This window comes from Chrysemys picta, chromosome 21 (genome assembly GCF_011386835.1).
Source record: "Chrysemys picta bellii isolate R12L10 chromosome 21, ASM1138683v2, whole genome shotgun sequence".
NCBI lineage: Eukaryota > Metazoa > Chordata > Testudines > Emydidae > Chrysemys > Chrysemys picta.
In genome coordinates this window covers 10,757,532-10,779,386 of record NC_088811.1, presented here as the reverse complement: position 1 = coordinate 10,779,386, position 21,855 = coordinate 10,757,532, and the positions used below count along the sequence as shown (strand labels likewise).

Sequence of the window (21,855 nt, the reverse complement as noted above, 5' to 3'; positions counted from 1 at the left end):
TACAGTATCTGAGCACCTCACAATGCTTATTCGTGGATTTTTAGCCTTGCAACACCCCTGCCCGGTAGGGAGGCATTACCCCCATTATACAGATGGGGAGCTGAGGCACACATCTATGACAGAGCCAGGAATTGAAGCCAGGTCTCCTGTACCCCAGTCCAGTCCAGTGCCTTCCCCACTAGACCATCCTTCCACCCCAGTGGATGCCAGTTAGACAGTTAACTAATTACCTGATTGTGACCACATAGCTGGTGACTTAACAACTAAAGCACATCTATTGTGCCCATGGTTTTCTGGCCTGAAAACTGCAGGCACAGAAAGAACTTCTAATGATCTGGCACCGTGTGTCTGTCTCTTGTGCTGTGTGAGTCATCTAAGCCAGGCTGCTATTCCAATGAGAACCTTTTCCACTCGGATTTCTGCCTAGTGAATTGAAAAGGGAATTTCATTTCCTCTACTCTCCTGTTCAGCATTTTATTCCTCAAAGGAAACACCAAAAACTTTTCTTTTTAACTAAAGTTCCCCTAATCACCACGAGACGGCTTTCCCAAGCACTGAACTCGCTTAAGAAAAACGCCCGGCGCGCTTGTAAAATCGATCCCAAAGGTGACTCTTTAGCCACCGGGGTGAGGCTTGCGGTAAAGGCTGGTACCTGTTTGATGGTGCCCAAGCTGGCATTGCAGGATACAGAGAGGTTCAGGTATATGCCTGTAGGCAGCAGGAAGTCCACCTGGATGGTTTGGTTTTCCTCCTTGGACCAGAATTCAACAGGGCAATAGATGCCCGGGGGCATCCTGCTCACTTCTTAGCTACAATCTGCAACAAAGGGAGAGAAATGACAATTATTTGTATTGCAGTAATTCCTAAAAGCCCCAACAAGACTAAGGCTAAGCACTGCACAGACACAGTGGGACCCGGTCTCTGCTCTGACAAGACCAGATTATTATCCCCATTTAATGGATGGGGAAACTGGGAATTCAATCCGGATCTCCAGAGTCCAAATCCAGTGCCTTAAAAAAAAAAAAAAGACATCCTTGTTCGGGTGCACCCAGATGCTGCCATGGTTATAGTTCAAAGCAGCTTCTACTTAGTCATTTAAGAATCTGAAATACTTAGTGTTACAGCTGGGCGAAATTTTTTTAAATGAATGGTAAATATGCCAAAAAATGAATTTTTCTGGGCACCGAAACTGTTTGCAAATTCTGTGAATAGTTTTGGTCAAAAATAAATAAATAAATAAATACAAACCCCCACAACCACCTGATTATTTTTTTTTTCAGAAATGTCATTTCTAGTGAACATTCTCTTTTGTCAGTCAAACTTTTTTGTTTTTGTTTTTATTTTGCATGTGTTTCAGTGAACAGACCCCAGGAGTCCCAACTCCCAGCCTGACATCTTATTCCCTGGACCTTACTATCTCAACCCCCATTTCTATCTTCTAGAGACGAGTTCCAGGTGTACAAGGAAGAGCTGGTGCAGGTCCAGATTATAAAAATGTTTAAGATTAAAAATTAATTTTGTTTTAAAAAGAATAGGGGGGAATAAATGCACAGAGTGGAATGGCCAGGATGGGAGGGGGGGGGGGAGAAAGGGCTGATTCTGGCTTTATCCCTCCTGCCTTGCAGGAATGTGTAATTTGCTCCCCACACTATGAATAGCAGGAGAGTCTGTCACCAAACACTCCAAGGACAGCAGAGGGCATTAATCATTAACCAGAAGCCACAGACTATTTCAATCCCCTCACTTTAGGGTTGCCAACCCTCCACGATTGTCCTGGAGTCTCCCAGAATTAAAGATTAATCTTTAATTAAAGATTATGTTATGGGATGAAACCTCCAGGAATACATCCAACCAAAACTGACAACCCTACCTCACTTGGTTTCTTCTTTGGGGATATGTAATGCTGATCAGGAGAATTCATCAATTCCCACCCATTTATCCAGCAGGAAACATCCACAAGAGAACGTAGCTCGGATTAATTTACTCTGTTGATTACAGTCAGAAAAGTGTTGTTCCCATCTGCTGATCTGTGCAGTGAGTTTGGAGGTGTTGGGTACGGTTCCTGATGAGCCTACATCACATCTGGGGTGGCTCCAATTAGCCCTTTAGGATACGTCTACACAGCAGCTGGCAGCATGCTTCCCAGCACCGTTCAAGCTAACATGCTAAAAATGGCAGTATGGCCACAACAGTAAAGGCAATGGCTCAGGTTAGCTATCCAAGTACCTACCCAGAGGGTCACACGGGCTCGTACTGGCCGTCTCAGCCGAGAAACTAAGGCCTGAATGAGCCACAGGGCTGGACTCCCTTTGCGTCGGGGTGAGGCACAACGACTGTGCAGCATTAGGAAAGCTCACCCCATAGCTTCTCGCACTGTGGTTAATCAAGGCTTTGGTTTCTGTCAATCTGACCCCTTCCCCTAGCACCTAAACTCAGACTTGCTCATGCGAGGAGCAACACTATGGGGTTTCATTTATTCTTCCTCCATGAAACTTATGTTGAATATGCTGTTTACAACTCAAAATACAGGATCTGCAGCTGCCAGAAAGGGGTCGGGTTCGGGGCAGCGAGTTCTCTCCCCCTTTAATCGGAGAGGGAAAAACTGGACTGCAGGCTGCTGAGGCCAGGCAGAATCCCCAAAGCACCTAGGGAGCTGCTTGTAAGCCAATCTTATGCATAAACATGACAAGAGAAGCCCCGAATCTTATCTGCCAGTGCCTGGGAGTGCAACACTTCCCCATCAGCAGTGAGGTAAGGATTCCCAGAAACACGAGCCATGTTTTATCTGTCCCGCTTCCTTAAAGCACATGCTGTATCACACTGGGACCGGATGCAGAGACCGCAAGCAACCCATGTGTCTTAAAGAGGGAGGGAAGGAGCAGGGTTTGTGAGTTCAAGTCAGGCACAACAACAGAAAGGATCCCGCTCTCCTATCCACTCACTACCAGTGAGAGGAGCAAATTTCCAGGACTCTCACCCGCAACTTCCACTTCTTCATTTAACCAACACGGTTCCACTACTCTCCGGGAGGGCAGCAGCGGGCAGTGACTCCCCAGCACAGCTAAACTGTATTTTACATCCCACGTGGCATCCTGGAGGTGTGCCTCAGTGATCCAGAGAGCAGGTGTGATATACTGTACCCAGACTCCCTAACAGCACAGCAGGGCTAACTCAGTCCTTTGTCCTCCCGAGGACCATGCAATGAGCGATGCAGGGATTCCTCAGCCCAGGCCTTGAGTAACTCTGCCTGGACTGTAACGCCACCATAGCACCCGGAGATGGTGAGTTAGGAGAAAGAATTCATGCATCACTCGCGTCCTCCCCCAGCATGCCACAGCAGGGTGATCCTCAGGCTGGGCCCTGGCTTGTGCCATGCTCACCTGTGGACACGAAGCACAACAACAGCACTTCCCTGTGGCATGCAGCTTACTCAGAGTGTAGCAGCGATACTTTGGGTCACCGCTTTGAGCTACCCATTTTATATGACTCTTCACACAGGCTGCCTATAAAGCAGGGTAGGGTGGGGGTGGAGGATTGAAGTTGCTAATTTTGGCTGCCACCAGAGATCCCATCTTATGCTCCTCCTGTAACGTAAGTGGTAGGGCTCTGAGCTGGAGACCTGAAGGTTCAAGGCCTGCAAATCTTTGCAAACCACTAGGGACGGGTGTTAACTTCTTGGCAGGTGCTCAGGTACTACAGTGATACAAGAACCAGAATTATGCCAGAAGGGACCCCAGCTTTAGCTGTGGTGTTCACAGTTCACTCACCCTTGAGGTTCTGGTCTCTCTCTTCCCCAAACTTTTAAATAAAAGCCCACTCCCAGGTGCTATTTTAAACATGACCAATGTCCCTGCCTTGGTCATTCTTCCTCCCTACTTTTGCTTCTTCCCGACCCGGTAGCCACTCACCCCCTCAACCTGTATTCATTTAAAATGTTAAGGGGTTTATTTATTTTTTTGGATGACATTTGGCCGGGTTCTGAACCCCACCCTCCCAGCACCCTGAACACATTGACCATGGCATTTTGGTAAAAGCCAGGAGCTGGGACGGGTGCCCTTGAGCCAGAAGCCACCCCCTTGTGCAGTGTCCTCCCTGCCAGCTTGTCGCTTCTCCCTATTCCAGGAGGGCTACACGACTGGCGCAGTGTCTGATCTTTCATCCTGAGGGTTCCCAGGGCTCTTCACGGACCATGTAAAAACATTAGCAAGACCAGCCCACCGGGAAAGCTTCTTTTGCTTTCCTCATCTCCTACGCCCAGCCCTACGTCATCAGTCTCACCCGCTGAGCAACACCTGAGAACCAAACCGGCCACACTGATGAGGGCTGCAGGATGAGGCTATCTATGGCATTTACTTGGCTCCCATAATTTTATCTTTGTGCCTCATGATCATTAACACATTTATCCTCACAGCACCCAGCAAGGGTGGACATTTCTATTATCCCCATGTCACAGACAGCGAGTAGAGGCATATAAAAGATTAAATAACTCCCTCAAGGTCAGACAGAGAGTCGGTGCCAGAGCAGGGAACTGAACTCATGTCTCAGGCCCCAGGCTCACGCCCTAACCACTTAAACACCCTTCCTCCCTGGGTGTGTATTTTAATTCTTTGTCATGCAGGGCCCTGACCGTAACCCTCTCTGGGATACACACAGTTTTGTCACCACACCCATTTGCTCAAGCAGCAGAAAGATGCTGTGATGGACGAGTGCTCCAGAAAAGCCAAGAGAGAGAGAGAAACAGACACAAAAGGCTGCACCTCCTCCCTGCACAGAGCTCCCCAAACCTTACAGAAATAATAGTATGTGTATAGGCCACAGACACACAGCACAGTAACAAAAATATACCACGAGCATCTCCCATTAGAACCCAGCCCTAAGGAGGGGCCTCACCCTCCAATGCTTCCTCATTCACCGTGGGAAAGAACCTCTTTCCTCGCCCATCTGTGCACAAAAGTCTCTTACCCCAGGGACAGCATTTTAGCCCCCCCGCGTAGCTCCACGTGTTTGCCTAATAAGAGCATCAGTGAAATGTCCTTTGAGGTAAGGTGACTATATTTCCCAAAGGGAAAACGGGACACCACGTGGGGCTAGCCCGAGACCTCCCTCCCTCCCTGCACGGGGCTGGCCTGAGCTGCTTGCCCCAGCCCCCCTCCCCATGCAGGGCTGGCGTCGCTGCTCACTGGAGCCCAGACTGTCCCCCCTGCAAGGCTGGGGCTGGTGTTGCTACTCGCTTGGCAAATGCCCACTTTTGCCAAAAAAAGTCGGGACGGCCAGGACAGGGCTTAAAGAAGGGACTGTCCTGGCAAAAACAGGATGTAGGGTCACCTTACTCCAGGGCTCTGCTTTGGCTGACTGGTCTTTTCAAGTCCTGCAGTAGCTGCCTCTTGGAAGGGGGCTCTGTACAATCAGCTGCCTCTTTATGGGTGCTGCCGGCACGACTGGGTGCGTAGCAATAGGATGAAGGGAAACCTATTTTGCTCAGAATGTATTCTCTTACGCCCTGAGATGGGCAGGGCCCCTGCAGACTGAGGGGCAGAGCTGCCCAGTCTTTACCCCTTACCCTTCTGTAAGGCACAAGCCTGTCTGATGGGGACCACAACTGAGGCTAGCAGGAGGATGTGTGGGAGAACCCATGCAGGGTAGGAGACAACCAGGTCATTGCTGGATTCTTGAAAGTGACCTGCATTTCTGAGGAAGGTTTGGGCCATGACCCCATCCTCTGTGCAGCGGTGCCAGTCACCCCGGCAGTCTTTAAGACAGACAAGTTCCTACGTGACAGAGATGACAAAGCTTGGGCCTCCCAGCGGGCATGGAAGAAGAGGCATGATGCCGTCTCAGTTCCCTAACCTCTCCTAGGAGATCAGGCCCACAAAAGACAACCCACTTCACAAGGCGATTAAGAAAAGCCCATTGCCACCACGCATTGACGGCTCCCAGAGCTTTCATCACAGTGCGCGGACCATGGGAACGGCCACACTGTGGAATAATTATATGAGAAACGTAACCCAACTGTGGGAGACTAGGTTGGTAATGAGACACTGAGCTTTCTCCCCAGGGCTCCAGTCAACGGTTCAAAGCTAGCCCAGCAGCGACCAAGAGATGGTAACAACGAACAGTCGTTGCATAAGTTCCTTTGTAAAATGAGTGGTGTGGGCTCAGCCTAGTTCCTAGGGGACACGTCACCAAAGCTATCACTACTGGCCCTAACTGGCTCCCTTCTGGCAGCCTCGTGGCCCGCTGTTCCACTTGGTAACTCCTAGGGGCCTTGTCTTCACTAAGGGGGTCTTACTTCCAGTTAGCTACCACAACATGAAATCCTAGGGAAGACAAGGCAATCATAGTTTAAAACACGAGTTGGAAATGGAGGTTAAACCTTAAGCTCCCCCATAGCCTTCATCTCACCCTGCTAACCCACATGAAAGCAGCAAACTGCCCTGCCTTCACTAGGCTTCTACCTCGTGTTAGTTACCATGAGGTAAGAATGCTTCCTTCTTCTTGGTGCATTTGCAGCACAAGAGCATGCCAGGGCAGGGTTGAAGTATATTGGTGAGACAATGTGGAAAATACCTGCACTGCAGGGTAGTCCCTGAACTGGTATATTGGGGTAGCATTTGCAAAACTACATTATTCGTTGCCATGCTATACACATTGGTATGACATAAGTATGGGGCTTCAGTCATGTACTATGAGTTCAGAACATGCCCCGAGGACGGTGTCATCACATACAAAGCCCTTCTTTATGCAGTACATTACATAAAGAGACACTTAAAGTTATCCTGTCACTATTAAGCAAGCCAGCCCGTTGAAAAACAAAAAACCCATCTCCTCCTACAAAGCTTATCAACCACAGCTTCAGTCTGTTTACAATATGCAACCACTCCGGGGGTGAGAAAAAAAAAAAAGAGAGAGAGAGAGAGAGATCACAAACGGCACAGCATTACACAAGCCTCCACAATGCTGCACCAGGCAGATGCGAATGCTCCGACGCCTACAAATTGACAGCAACATTGCTAATCCCACGATTGCAAAAATACCTTTCAAGTTTGTAAGAAGTGCCTGTTGCAGAGCTCACAGGTGATGCATGTAGAGTAGGGGACAGCAAGAAGTGACTTTCATGTTAGGCAGTGACGGGGGTGGGGAAGAAGACCAAAGGAATTTATACCCAGACACACACACACACACACACACACACACACCCTTCCCCCACCCCCAACTCTGATGAAAATAGACCAAAGTTCCTATTTTGGCTGCATTCTTGCAATAAGTTCTGCACAGACAGAAATCACCATGGACTCGCCCACAACGAGCTCACTGCAAGATGATGGCCTTTGTGGCTACATTTGCCCGTTAAAGTTTTAAGTCATTTATGACCAATTAACCTGGCAAATGTATTTATTTATTTAAAGTGAATTTAAAGCTGGTGAAAGGTGCCAGAACAGCTTCCCTGGGGACTGAATTCATCTCCCTGTGGCAATGCAAGCTTCCCTTGCGTCATCCCAGCAAGTGCATCTACCCAGGACTGCATCTCGGTGCAAGAAACCCTTCAATTCTAGGCCTCTTTATTGAATCTTGCCAGCAAGGCGGGTTCTGCTACCAAGAGTACTGACACTACCAACTCATTTCACATAGGCCACTACTGAACAGCCATCAGATGGCGACTTACTGGTTGCTGTCAGCCAGGGCCATCCTTAGGATTTATGGAGCCCTACGCAGTATAATTAAACTGATGCCCCTATGCCCAATGGCAGCCCAGGCTCGCAGACCCGGGGATGTGGGGGGGGAAACGAGGCAGCAAAGAATACCGAGCCGCCCGGCCCGCCTCACGGCGGCGGAGAGTCACAGTTCCCCGCAGACACCCCTGTACTCTCTCCCTCACGCAGAATGCGCAGCGCTGACGCATTCGGCTCTGTGAATACGGCCCCTGCCTAAGGAGACAGCAGCGCGCGCTGCGTGTGCGGGAGCCAACCCGCTTTTACCTGCTGTCATGGGTGGTGGGTGAAGCCTCCCCAGCCCACCTGTGGCCCCACCCATACTCTACCCTGCTCTGCCCCAGGCCCCGCCCCCACTCTGCCCAGGCCCCGCCCTCTCCCCACTGTCTCCCTCCTCTCTTCCCTCCCTGATCACCCCCTTCCAGTCAAATCCCTGAACCCAAATGAAGCAAATGACATTTGGAAAAAAAAACAAAAACACTCTTCTGCAATTTTTTTCTAAAGAAAATGGAGCATGTTTTCCACTGCATGCCAGAAGGTGAAGACTGGACATGCAAAAGGTACCTAATTAAAAGCACTAAATTTGGGAATAAAAAATATCAGTCACAGGTTTTCTGATATACCCTGAAATTTGTCAGAGATTTATTTGCAAAAACTTTGTAGTTAGAGCAAGTCAGGTGTCCTGCTGAGTACAACATTAAACATTATGGAATACATTATGCACCTCTTCTCTGTTTTACATTTTCTTAATCAGTATTTCTAAGCTGATTTTATATTTTAAATGTACTCTTAAGCCTTCATAAAGTAATCATTCCAGATTATTATATATTTAGCTCACTGAAACAAAGACATTATTTTAAATTCATCAGTCACAGAGGTTTAGTATATTCATAACAATGTTCATTGCTTTTAGAAAAAGGAAACTCTAATTTACTTTGTGTGATCTCCATAACAATAGACATGTTTATGAAATTTCACCAACTTTAAAAAATATGTTTCCAAAAATTTTAGGCATAACAAAGGATTTTATATCTTACTAAGGTACTGACTTTGCTAGAGGGTTCTCTTAAAACTAGTTCATCAAATAGTCAGAAGTAAAGAAAAGGAAACTCGTTTGTCCTGCTATCTGGCAGGAAAGGGGTGTTGTCCCTTTAAGGGCTCTCTTCAAGGATTTTTTAGAGATGTGATTTTATCATCTTCAGCAACACACTAATTAAATATTTTTAAACTAACATGTTCTGAGTAAATTACAGTGATGCACAACTGTTTTTGTCAGTTAATTCAGAAACTGAGAGTATATATCTGGAGGTTGGCAAATGCCTGTTAAATGGCTCTTTAACAGTTTCAATGTTGGGCTAATAGGGCTGGCAGGCTGGAGGCTTTTTCACTTTTAAGTTACTAGATCCCCTCCGGAGTAAGAGAGTCACCAGACTGCAGTAGCTAGCTGTGGGAGCCTGCAGGAAGGGTCAGAACAGGGATAGGAAGAGGCAGAAGGGTGGACACTAAGACCCAGAGGTGCCCCACGCATCCGCGTATGCCTAAGGAGGACCCTGCTGTCAGCCTTGGGCAGATATAAGTCAGTGGCCTACTGCAGAAGTTGCTGCTTCACTTCCCCCTTTTGAAGCCCCTGAGGAACTCAGCCCACATCATTGTGGGAGCGTTAACACCAAAGACTTGCTCCTGGGCTACAAAGGGCATTCTCTTTTGGGAACAGTAAGAACATTTATGCCATCAAGTTTTGCTTATACCCCTATTAAGTTATTTATGAAAGCCCCAGACCCTGCGGTCCAGCTCAGCTGTGCTTAAAGCCATGTTTGTGCACTCCCAATCCCTGGGACAACCAGGAGCTTGTTTGACCCTCAACATAAATTAGAGCTGCCACAGGGCTGCTCTAACTTCTGTTACCATCCATCCTATTTTACTCCCTCTTAAGGTCTTTGGTTCCTTCTCCAGTATGGTGTGGCCAGATCTGGCCTAGAAACTAAACACACGAGATTATTTTACCAAAGTTAGTTTCTTATCCACACAAGCTCTCATCATCTAACATTTTTATTACTGCAACTTCTCTCTGGCCCTGACAAATGCTATCTTGCCCTGCTCATATCCATTCAGAATACTGCCACAAAGATCCTTTTCTTGGGCCACCACTTGGACCATATCACTCTCTTTGAATCCCTCCACTGGCTCCCCATCCTCCATTGCATCAAATATAAGCTGCTTGTCTTCCCTTTTAAGGTCCTTCACAGTCAATCCTCACCCTACCTAACATCTCTCTTTTGCTATCAAGATGCCAATGCTCCCCTCCAATCCACCCATGATGCCAGGCACCACTGCCCACTTGTTACATTTTCAAACAAGCACCTTTGTGGTTTCTCCCCTGCTGCCCCATATGCCTGGGAGGTGCTCTCAGTACAGACCTGCAATGCTACATAATTATCCACCTTCAAATCCTTCAACCCTCTCCTTTGCCATGATACCTACAGAAAAACATTGACAACAGCAACACTGACTGGTGGTGTGTAAAGACTATTGCCTATCATGATGATGAATACTGTCTCACTGTTCACTTATGCACCCCCATCTATCTGTATCCATCTGTTGTCTCGTCTTGTACTTCAATTGTACACTGCTTGGGGTAGGGACTTTTTGTTGTGTTCATACAATGCCCAATGGGGTGTTGGTCCATGACTAGGTACTATGGTAATACAAATTAACATTGATTTAATATTCTTATTATTATTTATTAATTTCCTCAAATCCTCATTTACATTTTCTACTCGATTTCAGTCTATTTGGCCTGCCATATTCTGAACCTTACTTTTACCTAAAATAAAATCAAGGAAAGGATTTCCACATCATCTCCTGTCTGTCTAAACCAGCCTATAATTTAATACATCAATCATTTATATTCTGCTGGTTAATTCACTGCATTCCTTCGCTAATAGCATTTGTCATCCTTTTGCTGTTTATATATAATCCTATCCGCTACAATGTTTCTATAGTGCTTTGATTTAAAGATCTAAGCACTTGACAATTAATCCCCTTTACTCACCTACTTCATAGGTTGGTTATCAAACACAAACTATTAAACTGAGGCAGAGGGGTCCAATTCAGTTTGTCCAAGATGGCAGAACAAAAACTAAACCAGGAGTCCAGACCCACCAGTACTTTGTTCTGAACACTAGACAATGTTCCCTTCCTTAATAGAAGAGCTGATGCTATCCATTGCTAGCTCGGTATCTCCTAGTGTCAAAATATCAATGAGGAACAGCAGTGTAGTGACCATGGAATCTCAGACACCACATGAAGTGGATTTAATATTGCACTGACTGATGTCTCAGCCCTGCAGATCAAACCCTTTGCTGAAGTCAAGGGGAATTTTATCTATGCGATGACCACAAGGTCAGGCCCAAAGCATTCACTTCTTCCCTTTGGTTTAATCCTGCTTTCTCTCATGCAGGAACTCTTGTCTCCAGAGACTTTACACTGCTCACGCAAACACATACAACCATTAGAGGCTCACAGGGAAAAGTAATGGGAAGCAGAGCTCTGCTAATGTAATCTGGACTGGAGCTAACCTTGTTTGCGTATATGGCTAATGGGGAAGGGGCTGTCAGCAAGGGGAGATAGAAAAGAACTCCTTATGCATAACAGGCTGCTCTACTAGGTCTTTCTGCTCCAGAATAAATAGGAAGAAGAATATCAAACTGCTCCACCCTCACTTACACTAATAGACAAGCATGGGTGAAATACCAGATCCCTGAATCTAACCACAAGCACGTGCAGGGGGGGAAGCGGAGATCAGGTACAAATCATTTAGAAAAGGAAGTCTAAAGCCAAACATCATGCACCATCCTGGAAGTGACACACAATCAATGGGTTTGAGAGAGGGGGCAGAGGGAAAAGCCGGGAGAAGTTAAAGAGAACAGCAGAAGAATAGTGAGGAAAATTATCTGTCTAGAGCAGGGGTTCTCACAGCACATTTTTTGGTGGCCTCAGAGTGCGGCCACCAAATCTTGCTGGTGGCCATTATTACCATTTTCCCTAAAATAATTAATTTAGGAAAAACAAATAAATATGCACACATACTTGTCCAAATCACTTATTTATGTAGGGTTTTTATTTGCATACTCAATAATAATCATGTACAGATTATCTCTATTCTTGTCTCTATTCTTTACTGGACTTAAACAGAATAGAAACACAAATAAGGTGTTGTGCATGTTCTTGCCCTTTTTGTTGTTGTTGTTTTTTGCTTTTTTTAGTTGTGGTTTCGGGTTTTTTTAAGACTTGCTAGCTAGTAAGTCTGCTCCTGTGAAAAGTGATATTTGAATATTTTTTAATATCACTTTTCATAGCAGCAGCCTTATTATCTAGGTCTGAGGCAGTGATGAGTGATATTTACAAACCTACACATACCACTTTCCACAGCAGACTTACTCAGCCCGGGCAAGCCGGGGGAAAAATTAAGCCCTGGAAGGGGAGGTGGAGAGGGAGACAGGGGGGCCAAGGGTGATGGGGTTGATGGGTGAGAGGCTGGGGGCGGCAGCAGGGGTTAGGGGTGATGAGCCCAGGGGCTGGGGAAACGGAGCCCGCCACTGCACAGCCAAAACCCAGAGCCCAAAGCCCCACGACTGGAGCCCGTGGCCGGAACCTGCCACCCCACCACCCCAGGCCTGAAACCGGAAGCCTGAGCCCCACCGCCCCCGGGAAGGTGGGGAACTCACACCAGCTGTCTGCTCCTCTGGCGCTTGTGGCTCCAAAGGGGGCAGGGCCCAACCCCTCCTTGCAGCCCAAGGGGAGGAACCGTTGCTTTACCCTCACCCCCAATCACTGCCCAGGAGGTTGTGACCGCAAGAAAAGCCCCTGGTGGCCGCACGCGGCCATGGTAGCTGCATTTGAGAAACGCTGGTCTAGAGGGACCAAAGAGCCTTGTCTGGGTAGAAAGATTTTGGGTGTCACAACCTAATAGATGCATTCATAGTGAAGCGATCGAGTTCTCAGTGTTACTTGAGGAAGCATGTCTAGGGGAAAACAGTATAGTCCAGCAGTTAACGCAGGGGCTTGGGCAATCAGGACTCCTAGATTCTATTCCCAGCTCTGACACTGACTCCGTGTGCGACCATGGGCAAATTATCTAACTCCTCTGCTTATCAGTTTCCCCAGAAGTTAAACAGAAATATCACAATCTACCTTACAGGGATGCTGCAAGTCTTAAATATTTGTAAAGCGCTTTGGGATCCTTTGATGAAAGGCACGACAGAAGTGGAAGGTATTATTATTCCTGCTCAACTGAGGTCAATTTGGAGTTTGGTGGAGCTGGTGATGACTTAAAGCACCTAATTAGAGAGAAGACATTTCTGAAATAAATGTTTCAATCCCTGTATGGGTCATTGATAAAGCCAGAAACCCAATACATCTCACTGGTGGAAAAGAAAGAAGCCTCCACATATTTCTAACTATACCGTGCAGGAACCAAATTCCTCTGTTTTTGGCTCCCTCCCTCCCTAAACACACACACAAGAGACGTACACATATCACAGTTTTTAAAAGACCTTCTTCCTCATACCCCATCAAACCACATAATTCAAACTCCACCGCTAAGAACACAATAGGCGCGTCTGGTGCCATTAACAACTGGGTTTTGGCAGCACACCCCTAGTATCCAATGAGGGAAGGCTGGCTACGTTTGGCCAGCCACAAAAATAAATGGGTGACTCCGGATAGCTGGAGACAATCTGCTGGGTGATGAATTCTAAAGCTTCAGGAACAAGGAAGGACAGGCTAATGTCTTAACAGGACAAGTGCCTTTCACCTAGTGGTGTAGAACAGGAATCTCAGTGCAGTGGGAGATTTAGGAGTGAGCCTCATTCAGCCCTCCTTGGCCAACAGGAAAGTCACTGCAAAATGGTGTTCTCTGAGGACAGAAAGGGCTGCAAAATTGGCGGGGGGAGAGGGCAACGTGAAAGGAAATCCTAAGGGCTCTGAAAGCAACAAAGCAATCCAGGTATTAGAGGAAAACATGTCCCAAGCACCAAATTACAGCTCACAAAAACAACAAGGGGAGGGATAGCTCAGTAGTTTGAGCATTGGCCTGTTAAACCCAGGGTTGTGAGTTCAATCCTTGAGGGGGCCACTTAGGGATCTGCGATAAAATCAGTACTTGGTCCTGCTAGTGAGGGCAGGGGGCTGGACAGTTACAGAGGCAGGCATTATATACTGACACAGGGAGAGCAGGGAGTTACTTCGCAAAACAGCTTACCAGACTCTTTTAAAACTTGCTAAAGAAACAGTTTTGCCTGGAGAATAAGAGGATCTCCTGGTGGCAGCAAAAATAACAAGGCTTTAGGGCATACAGCACGTATTTATACTGGATCCTCCATATGCCACAGCAACATTGGGAGTTCAGCACCTGGCAAGCTACAAAGCACTGGAACCTAATGGACAATGAGGCCTTATAATCGCACAAAGATGGAGAGATTAAATTGAGGTTTGACAATACACCTCTACTCCGATATAACGCTGTCCTCGGGAGCCAAAAAAATCGTACCGCGTTTTAGGTGAAACCGCATTATATCGAACTTGCTTTGATCTGCCGGAGTGCACAGCCCCGCCCCCCCGGAGCACTGCTTTACCGTGTTATATCCGAATTCGTGTTATATCGGGTCATGTTATATTGGGGTAGAGGTGTACTAAAGGAAGATCTGTAAAACAGCTGAAGTGTCATGGCAACATGTAAAGCTACAAGAGTGATTAGGAAGCGTGGAGGGACTGAGATATGGAAAGATTAGAAGGGGTAAATACGCTAAGCAATAACTAAGGGAGGAAGCAATCTACAAATACATGAAGGATGAAAAAACGGAAAGAAAGGGATTTAGCGTGTGAACAAAAAGCTATAACAAGGCATAATGAGGCTGAATATCAGGAAAAACTGCCTGATGCCAAGGTCACATCTATTGGCTTGTAGAATAGCCTCCCAAAGCAAGTGGTAGAAGCCCCATTGCTTGAGAAGCTAAGGTTGAAGCTAGCTGCTCATTATATGCCCAATTTTTAAACACCTCCAGTAACATTCCCCAAAAGATTCTAAACCCCCTGAAATTTCTTATGCTAAATCTCATGCCAGGATAGAATGGGGGGGGGGGGGGGGAGTTTAGAAGAGAGTTTTATTTCCTATACTGGAAATATCCCCCCAGACTAGAAAACCAGGATTTCTTAATAGCCTAGTAACCTAAACAAATTTGGGAAAGTCAAAGAAATGGCTTACAACAGTGGAATTGCATAAGCACCTAAAGCCCTAACCAAGATTGAGGCCCTGTTATACTAGGGACTATACAAAACACATAAGAAGACACTGCCCCCCAAAAGATTGCAAACTAATTACACGGCAAGATTAAGGCTGGGTGGGTTATGTAAATCAAGTGGGGGGGAATAATGAGGATTTTATAGCAATGGGGAATTGTCTGCATCTGTTAAGTGTTTACTTCCAGACTTCTTAATGTTTGGGATTTCTTCCGAAGCTGTGGAATTTTTGTTAAGAAGATTTCTGCTGCTAGAAACCTCTTTAATCTAACAGACAAAGTCACATCAAGATCCTACGGCTGGAAGTTGAAGCTTGACAAATTCAAACTGGAAATAAGGCCCAAATTGTTATCGAGGAGGAACCATTGAAACAACTTACCAAGCAATGTGGTGGATTCTCCATCACTTGAAGTCTTTAAATCAAGACAGGATATCTTTCTGAAAGACACTCTGTAGTCTAACCACAAGTTCTTGTGCTTCATGCATGAATTACTGAGTTAAATTCTAGGGAGAGACTAGATCATTACAATGTATCCTTTCTGGATTTAAAAATCTATGAAATTTTGGGAGGGTGATGACTGGACGCCATTGAAACACACTTTAGTTTTAATTTGGGAATTTAAAATTAGATTGGATAAAACATTAGTAAGTGCATAACAGGGATCAATCCTGAATGGGCGGGATTAAGGAGGGAATGGGTATGAAAGGACGTAGTGGACTTCCTCTCTAAATTGCACGAATTTATGAACAGAAAAGAGATGTAAATGGTCTAGAAGAGGGAGCAGAAAGAAGTCAGATGACATAAGAAATGGATCCAAAAACTCAACATTGGGAAGTGAAACATGTCTGGTCCTACTAGCCCTTCCTCTTCAATGATGCCTGCCTTCCTTCCCCACCACACCCCTACAAAAATATAATCTTATCATGGTCTGCTCTCCAAAACGCTTATTATATAAAGCATTTTTCCTTTTTTCTGTTTTGTTTCTGAAGAGTATGATAAGCAAATTGTAACGTAGGTTGTCTAGCAAATATTGTTCTTGGGTGTTAAAACAGTTTAACTTACCTAAATAGGATGTCTCTTTTAGGGGCAAATATTTCCAATTGTTTCAACAAGTATTATAGTAAAAACCACTAACCAACCATTCAATACAAACAAGACCAGTCTGAAACAACCGTTGCAATCAAAGTTGTCACACACAAAAGGACACACTGCTTCAAGCTTGTTTTGCCTCTTGCAACAAAAACATCTCACAGTCTCTTATGATGCTTTGGAAACAAACTCACCTCATTTCTTAACATCACATATTAATATCAGAACAGAAAAATGATTGAATTAATGCTACTGAGATTATAACGCACTCAAAGGAAGTAGGAGGATCTTAGTGGAGAATAGGTCATATCCTAGAAACAGAGCACTGTGTTGATATATTGGATGCGATAAATCATAATGAACATGCTGGGATATAAAAATCACACAAGGCAAAAATATTAAATGGCTACTCCTAGGAGATGGAGGGAAGCGTATTTTAAATCAGAGTCTGACTTTAATCCCAGGTCGTCTTGCTCATTTTTCGAGTGGTGGACAGCAAAGGCATCTTAACAATGAACACTTAGGAGGCTTGCATGTTCTCTAGGCAGTGTTACTGACTTCTTGATGGAGTAATATCATGTAGTGGCCCAGGCAAATCTCAAGCAGCGGGAGTCGGTCCGCACACAATGAACAAGAAATATTCATTTCGGGCCAAAGAAAAAGAATGTCTGGCCTCAAGCGGCCAAAGAGCAGGAGTACACGGGTGCCCACGAGAGCTTCGCCTCAGAGGCTGGGTCCAGCCCACAGGAGCGGAGGGCGGCCCAGTGCTCTGGATTATGACTAAAGGAGGAAGCAGTGAGAGTGGCGGCGGGCCCGGCGGCTTTACCCGCAAGGATGGAGAGAAGGGCCAAGCACCAGGAACACCGGCAGGGCCCACCTCCGCCCCAAGGAGCCGGGGGTGGGGAGCACCGCCCGGGGCAGGGCTGGGGTGCTGCAGAGAGGAGCCCGGGTCATTTATTGCGGCTGGCATCTGGCGGCTCGCTTAATGGGGCGCTCCCCCCTCCCGCAGGGGTCTGGCTGCGCCCCCAGGCAATAGGGGCCCCTTTCCCCCAGGGCATGGGGGGGTCCCCCTCTCCACTGACCTGACTCGGCCGGCTCCGTGCCCATTCCTGGCCGGGCTCCTGCTCTCCCCGCCCGGCATGAACCCGGTCCCCGAGACTTCCCTCGCTCGCTCGCTCGCAGCCGGGGTAGCGGCGCGGCTGCAGCCGCCGTCCCTGCCCGGGGAGGTGGAGCGGGAGCGGGGGGCCGGGCCCCAGCGCGCGGCTCCGCCTCCTCCCAGGGAGAGGGCCGGGGAGGGAGCAGCTGCAAAGTGCCCAGCTCGCAACAAGGGCGTCAGGGGCCGTCTGCAAAGTGCCCGGCCCCAGGCGGCAAGGCCGCCCGGGCAAAGCCCCCAGCTGGCAGCTGGGGAAGGGTGGCTGGGGGCCCAGCTCCTGCAGCATGAAGTCAAGGAGCTGGGCAAACCCAATGACAGCCCTCCCCCCGTGCCCCCTAACAGATCTGGCCCTCGAATTCCTGCAGGACCTACCACCCCGAAGAGCATCACTAGCCAGACAAAAAGAACAGGAGGACTTGTGGCACCTTAGAGACTAACCAATTTATTAGAGCATAAGCTTTCGTGGGCTACAGCCCACTTCTTCGGATGCATATAGAATGGAACATATATTGAGGAGATATATATACACACATACAGAGAGCATAAACATATATATCTCCTCAATATATGTTCCATTCTATATGCATCCGAAGAAGTGGGCTGTAGCCCACGAAAGCTTATGCTCTAATAAATTGGTTAGTCTCTAAGGTGTCACAAGTACTCCTGTTCTTTTTGCGGATACAGACTAACACGGCTGCTACTCTGAAACTAGCCAGACAGACTCCGACCTGGCCACGAGTGTCCCACAGCAAAAAGAGTCCCCCAGACTCCCACAATATTGATTGCCACAGTGGCCTTGCCAAACTCGACCAGCCTAGATTTGTTACTGTTGCAGCCTCCATCGGGAGTGGGGCCCTGGCCTGCCAGGTGCTCCTGCCAACACAGAGTGAGAATTATCATAGAATACCAGGGTTGGAAGGGACCTCAGGAGGTCATCTAGTCCAACCCCCTGCTCAAAGCTGGGCCAATCCCCAACTCAATCATCCCAGCCAGGGCTTTGTCAAGTTATCCCCTACCTTTCAGTTAGCTTGCAGCCTAGTTTAAAGTAAAATGCAACAAAGCATGGCAAACAACAGAAGGGAATTGGAAAAATTATTTTGAAAGTAAAACATTAATTTTTTCCATCATCGTCATGACGACGGAAGGAGGAGGTTTTGTACCATGTACATTTGCAAGTTTGTGCTAGAAATTGAGGGCAATGACTGGAGAGTACCTCTGAGCCTTCCAAGGCCCAAATGTGAGACACAATGTAACACAAACATCCAGAATCTCTCTTTCTTTCTCACACACACAAAATTATTCACAGAGCAAACAAGCTGATATGGGATTCACTCCTCTACTGAAAATAGCTTTCTATAATCTCAATTACATGATTTATTTTTCCTAATGCAATTAATTTTCAAAATTAAAAGTGAGGGGACAGCAACTTTGCATGGAAAGTAGGTAACTAAAATGAGTGCCATCCCTCAGAATGAGATACATTTGAGAGCTTTGTGATAGACACGTACTGTAGCTACTGTTTCATAACAGCTCCTTGCATTTAGTCAGTGCCTTCTGTTTGAGGATCTCTAAGTATAAATTGAATGAATCAAACCTCAGCCCACGCCTGGGAGGTTGTCATTATCCCCATTTTACGGATAGGGAAAATGAGGCACAAAGAGTCTATGACTTGCCTGAGTTGTCACAGAGAGTGAGTGGATCTAGGCAGAGATTTTCAAATGCACACATGGCATTTAGGCTACTAACTCTGATTGAAAATTAATGGGAGTTAGACGTCTAACTGCCATGTGTGCATTTGAAAATCTCCCGCTTTTACCAGTTCAAAATAGATGTTTGATGCATCGGGTGTTAAATAATACATAGCCAACAAAAGAACCCAGATTTCCTGATTCCTGTTTCCTTGCTTAGCTCCCAAAAGACCTACCTCTTTCTCCTCCTCTTTATGGTTTGTTTCTATTTATGTTACAATAGTCGATCTTTGGCCTTGGCTACACTCGCGGATTCACAGCGCTGCAAGTGTAGTCGCGCCGCCAGCGCTGCGAGAGCTCTCTCACAGCGCTGCGAGAACTTCACCTCTCCGAGGGGAATAGCTTGCAGCGCTGCGAGCGAGCGTGCAGCGCTGATTACACTGGCGCTTTACAGCGCTGCACTCAGGGGGGTGTGTTTTTTCACACCCCTGAGCGCAGCAAGTGCAGCGCTGTGAATTGCCAGTGTAGCAAGAGAATAATTAATGGAGATATATCCTATCTCCTAGAACTGGAAGGGACCTTGAAAGGTCATCAAGTCCAGCCCCCTGCCTTCACTAGCAGGACCAAGTACTGATTTTTGCCCCAGATCCCTAAGTAGCCCCCTCAAGGATTGAACTCACAACCCTGGGTTTAGCAGGCCAATGCTCAAACCACTGAGCTATCCCTCCTCCTCTCCCCTGTAACATAACATAATGTTATGTTATAAATGTTAGTGCATTAGCCCACTCTCACTTATCAGCTCTTGTGATTTTACCATGAATCTCACAACATTTGATGTTTCTCTTAAAGTACCAGACTCCTGGAAGTGTGTGACTGAGCAAGAATCCCCAAAATTATTGTTTTTAAATATATAATTTTTTAACATTTGGGGTTGGCAATACCGCAATCTTAGCATAAGTACAAAATGTTACTATCGATCATAGAGTTAGAGAGAACATCTTGTCTTTAATGTTGTTTCAATCCAGATATCATATTTTATTCCGAACTTTTTAAATTCTGAGCCTCTCAGTTTTAAACCATAGGCCCTGACATGTGTTGAGATATTTTTAACAGACTGTTTACAGGAATTCTGGTTTCTGTTCTGCTTTTTTGTAACAGCCTTTCTATTCATTATTTTTGCCTATCACATGTGCAGCAGTAGATGGCAACAACATGGGCTTGTGGCAGTATATGGTAACAACAACAAACACACTTGCCCACATGACACTGGACAAAGAAAAGTGGGCTGTGGGTGACAGGGGAGTTGAAAGGAGAAAAAAATAGTTACAGTCCCCCACTGGTAAGAACCTAAGAACTCCAGGACGGCAAGAGAAAGGAGTGGTAAGTTTTGGTTTGCTCTATATTGCATATTACTCCAGAAGCTCAAGAGTTAAGTGCTTTTATAGAGACCAAAAGAATACTTAGGGCTTCAGAAAAAACATAGAAGACATGGTCCGTTGCCCCAGAGAATGTACAAGCTAAATTTTACAAAGATGACATAGTAAGTTAGGATAACAAATCAGTAGGAAGGGGATGTGATGTGAAAGGATCATGTTGTTACTTTGTGTATACACATGGTCTGAGCCAAGTCCATTTAGCTACTGTGTTCCTGTTTATTAGAAATTCCTGAAAACAGACAATCATACATTGTTGCAACTACTGTTCAAGCCTACACCTGTGTTTAACTGATTATTCTGGAGACTGAGCAAGTGTGAAAGAAGCATGGTAGTTTCTAAACTGGGGACAAAATTTATTTTATATACACATAGCCACAAGCGAGAACATTAAAAGCAAACAAAAAGACCCACCTTTTTGTGAGCAACATTAAAGACACAATTTGTTTGCCTGACTGGGTTTTATGATGGAAGAAGCTACTGGTGTGGGCCAGGAAGAAAGGATTAATTAAAGCCCTCCAACTCGTGCTGTTGTTGACCCATATTGCAAGATACCTTGCCCTGAGTCTTTCTGGTGAAAACAAGGCCCAGAGCTCAGTTCCCCCCGCCACACACACACACAGAAAATAAAACACAGAATATGTGTAGGATCATGGGCTGCTGCTGCGTGATCACCAAAGTCAAATCGAGAGTATATTTTCAAGGCAGGAGACACCTATCTTGTGACCACATGTGGGTAAGACTATATGTATTACACCCTCCTCTTTGAATTCGTTCTCCTCTTCCACCAAATCTAGTCCAAGACTTTTGTCTTTATTTTCAAGGCCTTTCACAGCTCTGCCCCTCCATGTTTATCCACTAGTCCCTTTTCACATTGCTCTCGACCCTTTCTGCGCCAAACAATTATGTCAGCCATAACCACCTGCTCATCTGCTTTTCCCGCAACACCCCGTATGCACAGAACATGATCTGTTAAGGGATCCATATAGCTGCTAACTTGCCCTCTTTCAAATCCCTTCTCAAGACCAATTTCTGCTGTGAAGCCTACAAAAATAAACTCATCCAATGTTTAAAGGTTAAACAGAGCAGGCAGGCAGGGGCAGCTGAAGAACGTTATTACAACCCAGCTCCAGAGACTGCTAGCAAGAGTGCTCTTAGCTGCCATGGTGGCTGGGGAGAGAAATGATATATGGGGTCCCAGGACCCAACTCCTATAGGGCTTTATAATAGAATCACATATAATTTTATTTATAACCTGTACACACAACTGCCAGTGTCAAAGCTTCAATAGCCAGGAGTTAAAAAAAAACACAAAAAAACAAACCACATTTAATTGCACCACAAAGCAAGCAGGAAGCCATAGCACTCTTTGGAGAATTGCTACTATTTTCTCCATGTGGTTAACACCATTAATCAGGCAGGCAACCACATTCTGCATCAGCTGTAATTTCCAATGGGTCTGCAAAGGTAGCTGGATCCTGCT

General features: G+C 46.2%; 1 protein-coding gene across 1 annotated transcript in view; it reads right to left on the bottom strand.

Moving 5' to 3' along the window:
• The window catches only part of PIK3CD (phosphatidylinositol-4,5-bisphosphate 3-kinase catalytic subunit delta), a 48,499-nt gene extending 31,171 nt beyond the window's left edge, over positions 1 to 17,328 (bottom strand). The window contains exons 1-2 of the mRNA XM_005292863.5: positions 17,181 to 17,328; positions 653 to 816 (exon numbers count right to left, since the gene is read on the bottom strand). Of these exons, the coding sequence (XP_005292920.1) occupies positions 653 to 793 (141 nt within the window). The 5' untranslated portion in view covers positions 794 to 816; positions 17,181 to 17,328. The remainder of the gene's footprint in view (positions 1 to 652; positions 817 to 17,180) is intronic.
• Positions 17,329 to 21,855: the final 4,527 nt, after the last annotated feature.